General features: G+C 42.0%; 1 protein-coding gene across 1 annotated transcript in view; it reads right to left on the bottom strand.

Annotated features, from left to right (window-relative positions):
• Positions 1–1346: 1346 nt before the first annotated feature.
• The window catches only part of LOC103020859 (F-box/WD repeat-containing protein 10), a 62717-nt gene continuing 49769 nt past the window's right edge, over positions 1347–14294 (bottom strand). The window contains exons 18-21 of the mRNA XM_057536170.1: positions 7463–7621; positions 5535–5800; positions 4652–4798; positions 1347–2213 (exon numbers count right to left, since the gene is read on the bottom strand). Of these exons, the coding sequence (XP_057392153.1) occupies positions 1390–2213; positions 4652–4798; positions 5535–5800; positions 7463–7621 (1396 nt within the window). The 3' untranslated portion in view covers positions 1347–1389. The remainder of the gene's footprint in view (positions 2214–4651; positions 4799–5534; positions 5801–7462; positions 7622–14294) is intronic.

Below are 14294 nucleotides of genomic sequence, written 5' to 3'. Positions count from 1 at the left end.
GGTAAATGTTGTTAAGAAGAACGAGGCAGGAGGACACTAAACATGGCGGGTCTTATTAAGGGAGGAAGATAGACCTGGGAAACAGTAAGGAGAGAGGCTGAGAGCGTGGGCCCCGGAGCCTGAGCCCCCTGGGTTTGAGCCCGTCTACTCCACTTACCCAACTATCTAGCTAACCTCTATGTGTCCTTCCCTTCCTCGGTAAGGTGATGATAATGGTATCTCTACAGGGTCCACACCTACTCAATAGATGTTTTCTTATCACGGTTTTAAGTTTAGCCGTGAATATTGTGATCTTGCCCCTTGATTCAGAGCTGAAATTCAGGGACTTTATGTCATCTTTGAAACTGTGATTATAACAATATCCTATCTGCCCAGCCTGCTGTCAAACTGCTGTTGGAAGGCTCATGGAATAATGTGTAGAAGCATGTTTCCTTAATTGAAGGGATTCTTTCCATTCAAATCACAATTTTTACATGGCTATTTGCCAGTGCTACTTTAAACCTGATTTCCTAATAATGGAGAAAAAATTCTCCAGGGAGAGAAAGCTTGAAAAATGATGGTATTCCTGCACCTGGAGGTGAAAGCGGAGGCTGGGAACAGGTGGCCTGTGCATCTAGCCTACCCATGCCAGGGTTTTGGTGGCCCACTCAGTGTGTGGGTTGTGGAGTTTTGTGAGGTTGCTGTTTTGTTGTTTTGTTCTGCATTCTGCTTGAATGGTTTCCATCCTACACCATGCTGAGCTACTGAGTAGGAGCTACCCCCTTCATATGGGGCTTGAGCTCTTTGATGGGCCACAGCCCCTATGCTGGGCTGCCCACATCTAAATCACCTGCCTGGCCCCTGACACCAACCTCAGCAGGCTTAAGTAGCCTTAACCTCGACACACATGATATTAATGTAGAAAGGATGAATGTGTCTAATTCTCTTCCATAGGAGTTAGCCCTGAGAAGGAAAAATGCAATTTGAGGGCTTCTCCTTTTAGATTCTTAATTGAACTCATTGAGCTTCATCAGGCTTCCATACGAAAATACCAGGGAACTCCAGTGCATTATTCTGATATAATCCCATCAGTTCATTTGCTAGAAGAAATGATAGCCCTAAATTGGTAGCCATGACTGGTATTAAACTTCCAACATCTCCCATCAATGAAACAGGGCTTCCGTGCCTCTCACTGAATGGTTTTCAGTGGGACTACAGATGCCAATCACCCCCAGCCTCTCTCTGTTTTCTTACTTTGATAAATATCAGTTCTTTGGCTTATAGGAAAATAATTAAAGAGTCCCCATGTTAATTGCCAGGGAACAGATGAAAACAAACAAAAAGAGGCCAAACACCAACATCCACTTGGTTTTTTGTTTATTTAAGACACTGTAATTTCCCAAGGATGGTTCAGATAAATACGTTTTGTCCAAGTTCAGGGGCTGCTGTTTTTCCTTGCTTCGTGAAATTATCTATGGGCAGGCCTCTGATCTTCCTGATCCATGCAGCTCTGCTGGCTTTTTCTGGATCAACCACTGCAGCCAGCTTTATGGCCTGAAACTCCTTCCTCTTGGCCTCCTCGTACTCTTTCTCCTCCTTCACAGTCAGCAGCATGAACTCCGTGTTCACTCTGAAGGGGTCGAGGGCCGTGTAGAAGCGGGGCCGATCTTTCTTGGCAGCCTGGGCCGTCGTGCCCATCGGCGGAGCCAGCATGTGGTTTGGTTTGATGACCTGTGTGCTGGTTAAGGGGCTGAAGCTGCGCACTGCCCCATCAGCTGAACTGGTTGTCGGGTCTTCACCCTTTAAGCTGCTAGAGAACCTGGGGCAGATGAGCACCGGCTGGGGGATGGTAGACTGGACTCTGGGGCTGTGCACGGAGTTCTTCAGGTTAGGCTGAAGCTTCTGGATTTCAAGGGGAATACTGGTTTGTTTCACGTCTATGGGAGGGTTGCTCAATCTCAGCCGATCTACTGCATGTTGGACCGACTGTCCCTTCAAACTCAGGACCTTCCTTGGGTATGAAATGGAAGGTCCCCAGGCATCGATGACCTGGGTTTGGGACCTCCGGGGACAGGCAAACTCCCCAGAATTATGGGCTTTCTGCAGGGCATTCACAGTCAGGAGGAGCTGGTCAGGTGACATAGGGATGCACCAGGACTTCTTCTCTGAGCAACTGATCAAGTCTCCCAAAGTTCCCAGTTGTCCTTGTTTTGGTATTTCCTCCACATCGTCTGCTTTTTAAAAAAAAGAAAAGAAAAACAAACCAGTGTTCCATGAAAAACATTAAGTACTTATGCATGAAAGTTAAATCCATTCCAACTGCTATTCAGACTAAGGTCTTTGTTAGCCAATGGACACGCTGCCATCATGTGAGCAAATATCCTCTATGAGACGAGAAATTACAACATATTTAACACAAGTTTTTAACAAATATGCTAGTACTTGTGTACAAGTGTGTATTAACCTCTAGATATGCATATTTTGGAAGGAACATATGTAATGCCTATGCTCCACACATTCGTGAAACTTCCCTGTGGGAATGACCTTCACACCCCATTTATAGGCCTTAGAAATTTTCAGTAACATACCTATATTTTTAAATAAAACCTGTATTGCAAAGCTTGATCTCCACTTTATTAATCAAATTTGACTCCAAATGATCTTTGGATGTTTCTCAAAATCAAAACTGCCTTCAAAAAACATGTCACCCCTGCAAAATTGAAACTATCAAATGGCCAAAAGGCAGTTCCTGAACAGGAGTTCCCAAAATGTTTTGAACATTTTCTAGGTCCAAAAGCCACTGACAAGGACAAGAGATTCATTCTGGCATGCTACTTTAGGGTCAAGGCCTCCAAGATGCCTAAGACCCTTGAGTTAGCAACGATGTCTCCATAGGTGAGCGAATTTACTATGTCTCTCATTTGGGCTTTTGAATCCCTGCAATACCTCACAGACACACTGAAAACATTATCCTCCTTTTACAAAAGGAACAACTGAACCATGAAAAGGAGAAGGCATTTGTCTAGTCTGACCTAGCAAGTAAAATCTGCACCTCAAACTACACCAATAAAACTAGCAAAGAAAATGCAACAGGGTATTGATTTTACAATTTTATAATAGTGTATAATTTTCCTTGACCAAATAGGTCTTATCTAAATGAAATTAAGATGTCAAAGTCTTCCCCGCACTTCGTCCAATTCCAGAATACACCACTCTGTGTGTGTGTGTGTGTGTGTCTGTGGGTGTGTGTCTGTGTGTGAGACAGACAAAACACAGTTTTTCTCCTTCTATTAAAAGGAACTGTGATGGGCTCATTGTTCATTAACTTGTCTTTTTTTCATATAATAATATATTATGGATCTCTTTCCAAGTCAAAAATGGGGCTCCTCATCCATTTTTAGCTGTTGTATAATATGCCTTTGTCATAGTATGGCTTTGTCATCACCTACTTAGTTACTGCCCACTGAGGGACATTTAGTTTGTGAGTGATCAACCTTAAAGAAATGCAAATATCATCTTTACTTATCATATGAGCAAAATGATGGTGAACACCCAGTGTCGGCTTGGGAGCAGTGGGGGCTCTCATGCATTGCTGGTGGGAGTGAAAATTGACACAGCAGTTTTTAAAGACAACTATGGCAATCTCCTTCTAGCTTTTAAAATGCAATCATCCTTGTGGCTCAGCGATGCCACGCCTAGGACTTTACCCCGCAGGTATACCTATACAGGTACACAGACACAGGTACATGCAAGGATGCCCATTGTTATTACAGACCTCACAAAACGCAGTTGTTTTACCCCCACCTTGAAGCTAGTCTCTGCAGGGAGTTTGATTCAAAGAAACACTATTATATTAGCCAAAAATATTTGAAAGGAATTTAAATCTTTACCAGAGTCTCTCAAAAACAACAAAGGGACACCCGATTCATGGTAACTCTTCTCCAAAGCCCCTCCCCACCTATCTCCCTGACCCCCTTATCTCACATGTAGAGCACCCCCCAATCCAGCTCCTCTCCCGTGAAACCCCCTAAAATGCCTCTGCAATCAGCCCCACTGCCTCTTCTCCCTTCCGCTGTGTCCATTACTCAGATTGATGACACAACAGTCCAAGAAGTGACGAGGCTGACTGTGATCCCAAAACCAGAAGCTCAGCTCTGAGAAAGGCGCTCGCTCTGCGAGGCCTCAAGCCAGTAAGGGGACGATTAGGGAAAACCCACCACTCTTAGGAGAAGCTGGGCATTTTATCCATCCAGAATCCAAGCAAACTGATTGATCAACCTGCTGAAAAATTAGACTGAACAAAGAGAGAGAGAGAGGGCTTCCCTGGTGGCGCAGTGGTTGAGAATCTGCCTGCCAATGCAGGGGACACGGGTTCGAGCCCTGGTCTGGGAAGATCCCACATGCCGCGGAGCAACTAGGCCCGTGAGCCACAACTGCTGAGCCTGCGCGTCTGGAGCCTGTGCTCCGCAGCAAGAGAGGCCGCGATAGTGAGAGGCCCGCGCACTGCGATGAAGAGTGGCCCCCGCTTGCCACAACTGGAGAAAGCTCTCGCACAGAAACGAAGACCCGACACAGCCAAAAATAAATAAATTAATTAATTAATTTAAAAAAAAAAAAAAGAGAGAGGGAGAGAGATTGAATCTTGCCACATGAATTCAGAATAAAGGATCACCGTTCTTATCTCCGGCGAGGGGTTTTGCTTCCAAATTCTCTTGCTCGGTGCCCGTGCCATTTGCTTCCCTAGAACTCGGTCTCTTCCTGCCATCTCTTCGGGGTGACTTTGGCTTTCCTTGACTTAGAGGTGCCTCCGTTAACACTCCTAAATTAAGATTGAGGAGGAAACTGTAGTAATTATATGATTGAATTAGGTATGAATACTAGGGGCACAGCTGATAATTCAACTGGTTTTCACCCAAATTATCACTTTACTGTTTGTTGCTTCCTGTTGTCCCATGAAACTAGGCAATCGCCTGGAGCCAAAGGTCCATCTAGATCACCTCCTGACGCCCCCCCTCCTACCCCCGTTTCCTACTGATTATCAAGCTTTAAGCATTATCTGAAATTCTCGGTCCTCTGTCCTAACTGACCGTTTGTGGTGTCAGCTGACCGCTTGGAGGTGATCTATTGATCTAGTATTTTCCAGGTACACATGTTATCAGTCAGAGGTCTACAGAGAATACGCTCCGCAGAGGACAGTTTTCTGCAGTACAATATATCTTGTCTGTGTCCTAAGGAAATAATCATGTACTATATGCTTGGATCAGGGGCAAGAGGGAGGATGTTGGTTATCTGTTTTTTGTTTTAATGGCAAGTATGAAGGGCTAGTGTCATCTACTGCAGAAAGATGCTAATAAGTTTGAAAACTTAGGCCTTGAAAATCAGGAGATTCCCTTGAGCTGGCTAACAAATTGTCACATCAAAGAGAATGCCATAAAGGTTGGGATTTATATCATCAAGAAACCATTGACCAAAATATTCCACAGAGAAACTGGTCCTGGAAGCCCCTCACATGCTCCACTGGGTACCACTGGGGCTGCCTGGGATTCAGTTCTTACCTGTAGGTAACCTGGATGCCCTCAGGAGAACTTGGGACCTGTGAGATTTGCTGAACAGGGACTCCTGGGCTGTCTGTTTGCTAGATGTGGATTCCTGAGGGCTGTAAATCTGAGTGCTCGACTTGGAGAGAACTTCTGCAAGGCCGTTTTCTTCGCTGTCCTCCTCTTTGTCCTTCTTCTTTTGCTTGGCCCGTTCCAGGGAGTACTGCCACTTGATATTCTCAAACTGGAACATGAGGACGTTGCTCTCCGTGTTGATCACCATCCTGGAACCAAAGCAACAGGGTTGCCCACAAGAGGAGCGTGGAGGCCGCCACTGCCCGCTTCCAAATATGCATTTGGACTACTGTCCCATCCGATCCTGAGGCCAAGGGATCAGTGCCCGGGAAACGACCGCACAGACAGGGTGGTGTAGGTTGTTGCAGGGTCTACGGCGGAGAGAGGTGGCAGGCCCTGCAGCAGGGGTCGTTAGCTCTGTAGCCGTTTTCTTTAGGAATTAGATGTGAGCAAGGCACACGTGTCCTGATGACTTCGCTTCTCAGATTACAATATTTTTAAATGAATTTCTGTTCCTGGAGTGAGTGCCAAGAACCTGGGGTGCCTGAGTCAGAAGGCTTAGCTACTCTGCACACAGATGTCTTCAAGTTCACTCCTTTTTTCTTAAGCACAGCATCCAAATGCCATGGCTCTACTGCCGTGATGGGATGAGGAAAACTCTAATGGGGGAAGCCTTCAAGCCCTCGCTGACCCTTCAGCCCCACCCCCTTCACGCCATCGCTCCGGGTGTCTGTGCACGCTCTACGTTCAGACAGAACATTTGTACTTTGTAAAGCAGGAGGATTTCTGTCTTCCCTAATCCCCACTCTCATGCCACTAGAGAAAAAAAGAGTTCTAAACCCGGGGTCCCCAACATCGCCTCCTACCCACCCACTGTTCCTGGGGTTCAAAGCGTTTCCAGGGCATTGCTTTCCCTCCCCCACCTCTGCTCCTAGGTCTCCCATAACCATAAACAAGAAATGGAAATGCTATGTGTGGGCTCCTTTCTGCGCCAAAAGGCTGCAATTTTAAGACTGTCACTGTCAGCGTAAACTCTCCGTAAAAGTGACTCGTTACGGTTGGAAGCACCGGAATGGAACTTGGGGAATCATTCCAATTAGAAATCTCTTTCAGACATATTTTTGCTCAAGCTGACATCCCTCTTCGGATGTCATGATTAAGAAGAGGTCAAAGGTGACCTTTTTTTATAGCCTTCTGACTTCGTAACTGAAAACCATTAATTTATTGAGCCTTAGTATACTAGCACCCCCCTACTTTAAGCAAGGAGGACTAATCATTAGGAGGAAGGCAATGTGCTTCGAAGCGATTAAGTGATGTCTTGAGTGAGGCTGTGGTAGAATTTAAAAGTTAAGTCTAAGTGGGTATTTTCACATGATATCACCCTGAACCCAGCGTCTAAAAACACAGTATTATATACAATTAGTGTCGTCATGGTTCTGCTTTCTGTAAACTCATCTGCTCAGTTCTGCCCCACTGGACACTGGGCCGCCTGCCAATGCCACTCCCACCCTCCTGCAAGTCTCTCTGCATCAGAAGCAAGACACAGAGAGCTGGGGAGCTCTCACGCTGGACGTGGGATCAGGGGCTGCAGGCTGACAGAACCTCGGTCCCCACGGCAGAGCTGTATCGAGCCCATCGCGTGATTGGATCAGACACCCAGAACGAATGAAGAGTAATGTGGTCCCTGATTGCTAAGTTCTGTGTGAAGTCCCGTGAGTCCCCCATGAGCCTATTACTGCAGCCAAGACTGGAGGGGAGCACGGCCCACTCTCTGCTGCTGCCGGCAAATCCGGGGCCGGTGTCCCAGAGGAGGAAAAAACATCATCCAAACAGAAATGCTCAGGGCTCTGACCTCCACACCTACCACCCACCTGTTGCCCTGAATAAAGAAGGACAGCACAGGATAACCTCTGCCATTGGCTTTCATCACCTTCAGACAGTTCCCATTTAGGAAACTGTAAATGCGGATCTTGCCATCTGCACAGGCACTGATGACCCGGAGGAAGAGAAGGGCCACGTGGAGAACCTCCCTGGAAGGGAACAGAGCAATGGGCAGTACCCACCTTCTGGCAAACTGTGTGGGTGTGTCTGGAGTCGGGGCATTTCGGGTACTGTTGGGAAGCAGGGGTCGTGACTGTCCTTGAAACGATGTTTGCCATCATTTTATGATTCTGGATATAAACCATTAACCCTCAAGACACAGATGGAATCTCTCCCCCTGTTCTTTGTTATTTTTCCTGCAATTTGGTCACAGTGCCACAAGGTGGCAAAACAAAAAAGCTTAAATCACAAATTCTTTTTTTTTTTTTTTTTTTTGGTCTGATACATAGATGACCATGTTTCTCTCTTACAATTTGATTCCTAGCTAATACTTCTCATGCTGAGAAGTATTTAACGTTTTCAATCTTTCTAAAAGTAGCATTGTTATATAAAGAAAGAAAAAAAAAGCAAGGGAAAATGATCATCTTTATAAGAAGCAAAAACCTGGTATTTGAGCAGTTTCTTTTGGTTCTTAAATTAGTGGCTTTAATTCTTTCAGTGAAACATCCTTAAGGAAAACTGTACCCAGGGGTGAGATTTTTGAGCTCCCTTTTGTGACAACCAGCAGGAAAAGAGAGGGGATCAGGAGAAGACTTAGGTAGATGCCTCCAACAGAATTCTCCCTACAACAGCTGGCTCCAACTTGGGCTCCAGGTAAGTTGGAGTATTCAATTCTGAGAAGTGTAATTACCCCATTGCTGTTAATGCTACTGAAAAATGGACCTTGATGCCACCAATTTGTTAGATCTTATATGTAAAGCAGGTCCATCGATCCCTGCCGTCTCTACCCATCCAAGTCCATCCATGGCCTCGCTCATGTGCTACCTTCTCCATAAAACCATCCCTTACCTTCATTCTCCTCTCATTCCACTCACATACACAAACTTCGGGTATATTGTCAGAACGTCTTGGGCACAGTCCACATCTTATCCAGCTTTGCACACCCAGCACAGTGCCTAACCCCGTAGCAGGCCCTCAATAAATATTTGTTAGAAAAGTGAATGTTGACTCACGTTTCAGTGTATGATTGTTGCTACAGTACGTTACAAGAATGACATCCACCCCACATCATTTGGCCTTGGTCAGATCCCAGAGCCATATTAAGACTTTTCAAGGCCCCAACAACTAGCGAAACAGAAATAGCAAAGACCCTGAAAGACAGGAGATATTCAAAAAACAGCAAAGACGCCAATGTGGTTTGAATCCCACCTCACATGATGAATGGATGGATAGATAGATAGATAGATAGATAGACAGATAGATAGATAGATCAATCTAAGGTATAAAATAAGTATAAGAAAGTCCAACAAAGTCCCAGTTTTTTCTTAAGATGGAAATACAATAACTATATTGGTGCGCCTCGGTCCACCTGTGGGGGAATCCAGCACTAGGAGAGTTGCCTCGAGAGAGAAGGGTTGCCTCTTTGTGTATCTCTTTGGATCTTGCTGAGCTAAGTCTACACTTCTCATGGGTTCCTGTGACATTTCGTGGTTCAACCTGTACCATTATAGCCTGGTGATTAAAAGCACAGGCTTTGGGATCAGAAAACCTGGGATCAAAACCTGATCCTACCTCTTACTGACTATATAACCTTGAGAAAATAACGTAACCTCTCAGTTTTCAGGTTTCTATTCCATGAAAAGGGGGAACTGCCTCAGAGGATTGCTGTCAGGATTAAATCAATCAAGGTATTTAAAAAACTTAGCCCATACCTGACACCGTAGCGGTTTTCATGGTCCTGGCATAACCCAGTCTCCTTTCAGGTTTATCTCTGTTCTAGAAATAAGTCATTTGTCTCCTTCTTTGTTCCTCTTTTATCAAAAGAGACTGAAGAGGGTGATGTCAGTGAAAATGGTGGAGGAAGGAACTCCAAAATTCCGTCCTTCCATAAAAGCAACGAAGAAACTGGCAAAAACTGTCAGAATCAACTATTTGGAACTCTGGAAAATAACCAGAGGCTTGCAGCAACCCAGGGAGCACTTAGACAAGAAAATGGTCTTAGTCTTAGTAGGAACAGTGGACTTTGTGGCATGTTAACTTACCCTAGTCCAATCCCAACTCCCCAGCCCAGTGGCAGCCATGAAAATATCAATAACACCCCACATTCCTGGTACTGGTGGAAACGGAACAGACCTCATTCACAATGAATTATCTGACCTGTCTGGTGGCTTCCTGGGAGACTGACTCAAAAAACTTGTCATTATTTCATCTTACCAGGAACTAACCCAGTGCTAAAACTACTACCTGGGGAGGGCGGGGGTGGGGGGAATGTTTTGTTAAAAACATAGGCAAATATTTTAGTCATAGTTGCCTAAGGCAATAGATATCTGTTGGGGCAAACAATACACTAACCAAGAAGCTTTGGAGGAAAAACTGGGGAATGAAATGTCTGTAAGGGCTGTGAAAAGCTCAGATGCATTTCTGGGACTCTGTCTGGCCACATACATGCCCAGGGCTGTGCACATGCTCGGGGGAGACTTGAAAAAACCCTAAGCTCTCACTCTTGAATGACCTTGATGGTCTGCACAAGCAGGAAATGAGAGCTAAGGCAGAGTTGTAAACTATCTGGCTGAGTGTTGAAGGCTTCCCTCAACAGGCACACAGAGCCCCTTGGCAAAGAATGGGAGGTATTTTGTTTCCAGGTGTTCCAATAAATCTCTTTCCAGTCATGAGCACACCACCAAAGTAATAAAACAGAGACTTCAGTGGCCAAACAAGACAAAGAATACAGACTCACTAAACAAACAAACAATAAAAACTACAACAAACAACTAGAAGAAAAAAAAGAAAGAAAGAAACCCTGGGCATGGGGGAGAATTTGATTTCCCGAGTTGTCATATTAAAATATTCAGAATGTACAGCTTTCAGCAAAAAAATTGTAAAGTGTAAAAAGACATTAGGGGGTATGGCCCATAAACAGGGAAAAAAGTAATCAATAAAAACTGTGCACAAGGAAGCCCAATGGTTGCACTTTCTAGACAAAGACTTTAAATCATCTATTTTAAATGTGTTCAAAGAGCTAAGGAAAACCATGCCCACAAAACTAAAGGAAAGTATAAGAATGGTGTCTCACCAAATAAAGAATAGCAATAAAGAATTAGAAATTATACAAAAAGAGTCATGTACCAAAATGTTCATTGCAGCTCTATTTACAATAGCCAGGACATGGAAGCAACCTAAATGTCCATCGACAGATGAATGGATGAAGAAGATGTGGCACATGTATACAATGGAATATTACTCAGCCATAAAAAGAAATGAAATGGAGGTATTTGTAATGAGGTGGATGGAGTTAGAGTCTGTCATACAGAGTGAAGTAAGTCAGAAAGAGAAAAACAAATACAGTATGCTAACACATATATACGGAATCTAAGGGGAAAAAAAAAAAAAAAAGGCCATGAAGAACCTAGTGGCAAGACGGGAATAAAGACACAGACCTACTAGAGAATGGACTTGAGGATATGGGGAGGGGGTGGGGTGAGATGTGACAGGGTAAGAGAGTGTCATGGACATATATACATTACCAAATGTAAAATAGATAACTAGTGGGAAGCAGCCGCACAGCACAGGGAGATCAGCTCGGTGCTTTGTGACCACCTAGAGGGGTGGGATGGGGAGGGTGGGAGGGAGGGAGAAGCAAGAGGGAAGAGAAATGGGAACATATTGTATATGTATAACTGATTCACTTTGTTATAAAGCAGAAGCTAACACACTATTGTAAGGCAATTATACTTCAATAAAGATGTTTAAAAAAAAAAAAAAAAGAATTAGAAATTATAAAAGAATCCAAAGAGAAATTCTGGAGTTGAAAAACTATAATAACTGAAATGAAAATTCACTAGAGGGGCTCAACAGCAGATTCAAGCAGGCAGAAGAAGGAAAGCATTTGAAGAGAGGTCAGTTGAGACTATATAGTCTAAAGAACAGAAAGAAAGGTTAGAAAAATGAACAGAACCTCCGAAGTCTGTGTGACATCATCAAACATCAACATATGCATAACAGGATTCCCAGAAAAAGAGGAGAGAAAGGAGCAGAAAGAATATTTGAATAATGGCCAAAAACTTTCCAAACATGATGAAAAACATTAATCTACACATTCCAAAACCTCAACTCTAACTAGGATAGACTCAAAAAGATCCACACCTAGACATATTATAATCAAACTATACGCAGAAAGAGAAGGGCAGCTCATAACATAAAAAGGATCCTCAATAAGATTAATAACTGACTTCTCATCAGAAACCATGGAAGCTAGAAGGCAATAGAATGACCTACTCAAAGTGCTGAAAGGGTAAAAAAATAACTGTAAACGCAGTATTCTATATCCATCAAAACCATTCTCAAAAATGGAGAAATTAAGAAATTCCGAAATAAACAAAAACTGAAAGTTCATCACTAGCAGACCTACCTAACAAGAAATGGTACATGGAGTCCTTCAGGTTGAACTGAAAGGACACTAGACAGTAATTCAAATCCACATGAAGAAATAAAGAGCATCAGGAAAGGTAACTATCAATACAACTACCTAGGAAAACACAAAACAGAGCATAAATGTATTTTTTAATTTATAACTCTTTTTTTTCCATCTCATTTAAAAGACAACTGCATAAAACAATAATTATAAGTCTATGATAATGGACACACAGGATATAAAGATTTGTTACAAAAAAAGTATAAAAGAGGGGGGAGAAGGAGTTGTATAGGAGCAGTTTTTGTATACTATTGAAATTAAATTGATATTAATGTGAACTAGACAAATGAAGACATTAATTGTAATCCCCTGGGCAACCACTAAGAAAATAATTCAAAAATATAGAGGAAAAGAAAAATGACAAGGGAATTAAACTGGCACACTAGAAAATATCCAAGTATCCATTTAATATCCAAAAAGACCATAACAGAAGACTTGAGAAACAAAAAAATACAAAAAGACTATATAGAAAACAAATAGTAAAATGGTAGAGTTAAGTCCATTCTACACTTAATGTAAATGGATTAACTCTTCAATCAAAAGGCAGACATTGGAAAAAGGATTAAAAACGTGATCCAACTATATGCTGTCTACAAGAGACTCAATTGTAGATTCACAGACACAAATAAAGGTGAAAGAATGGAAAAAGATACTCCATACCAAAGAAGCTCCAGAGTAGCTACACTAATATCCACAAAATAGACTTTTAGACAAAATTGTTAATGGAGACCAAAAAAGAACATTATATAATGATAAAAGGGTGAATTTACCAAGCAGATATAACAATTATAAATGCATATTCACCTAAGAGCCCCAAAACATGCTATGCAAAACTCACAGAATTAAAGGGAGAAATAGAAAACTCAATAATCATAGATGGAGACTTCAATGCAACACTTTAAAAAATGGATAGAACAGAAAATCAGCAAGAAAACACAAGCCATAAACAACAGTATAAACTATATGTAGACCTCACACACATATATTGAGCATTCCACCAACAACAGCATACACATTCATCCCAGTGCACACGAAGCATTCTCCAGGGTAGACCATACATTAGGCCATAAAATGTGTCAGTAAATTTTGAAAGATGGAAATTATATAAAGTATGTTCTCCAACTGCAATGAAATTAAATTAGAAATGAACAACAGAAGGAAATTTGGGAAATTCATAAATATGTATGGAAATTAAACAACATGCTCTTAAATAACCACTGGGGGAAAGAAGAATTTAGAAAGGAAATTAGAAAATACTTTGAGATAAATTAAAATAAAAACACGACATATAAAAACTTATGGGATGCAGCCTATAGCAGTGTTCAGAGGGAAATTTATCGCAGTAAATACATTTCTCCAATCAATAACCCAACCTTTCACCTTAAGAAACTAAAAAAAAGGGTCAAACTAAACCCAAAGCAAGCAGAAGGAAGGAAAAAATATAGAGCAGAAATCAATGAAAAGAGAATTGAAAAACAATAGAGAAAATTAATAAAACCAAAAGTTTGTTCTTTGAAAAGATCAACAAACCTTTAGCTAGCAATTGTCAAATCTTTGCTTAGACTGGCCAAGAAAATAAGAAATAAAACTAAAATTACTAAAATCAGAAATGAAACAGAGGACATTACTACCGACTAATGGAAATATTCTGTAATTAGATAGTGGTAATGGTTGCACAACATTATGGATATACTAAAAACCACTGAATTGTATGCTACAAAATGGTAAGTTTTATATAATGTGAATTATATCTTAATTTTTAAATTGCAAAAAAATATATATTAGTACAATACTAGTTATGGAAAAGACATTAAAGAATAAAGGTTTTTTAAAAAAAGACACTACAGGGTACAGAAGCTTTTCTAAGGATCGTCATTTTTGTCAGCCCTACTTTGCATCCTCTAATTTCATTCCTCATATCCATTCTCTCCTACACTGTATGCAGAATCTTAATTTTGGATAAAAAAAAATGTTGGACCAAGAGAACAGAAAGGAGCCCTCTTTCTCTGGTCCTTCTTCCATGAAGGACAGACAGCAAATACATGTTTTTTCATCCATGTCATATTCCAAAGATGAGTATCAGTGTAATCATTAGAACCCTCCAGGAAGGCAATCTGTCAAATTAGTCTTCATTATCAATCAGTTGGAAATATTTATTAAGCACTTACATATACACAGCACTAGTACAGATG

Source organism: Balaenoptera acutorostrata, chromosome 20 (genome assembly GCF_949987535.1).
Source record: "Balaenoptera acutorostrata chromosome 20, mBalAcu1.1, whole genome shotgun sequence".
NCBI lineage: Eukaryota > Metazoa > Chordata > Mammalia > Artiodactyla > Balaenopteridae > Balaenoptera > Balaenoptera acutorostrata.
The sequence above is the reverse complement of the archived record's forward strand: the minus strand, read 5'-3'. Positions and strand labels throughout refer to the sequence as shown.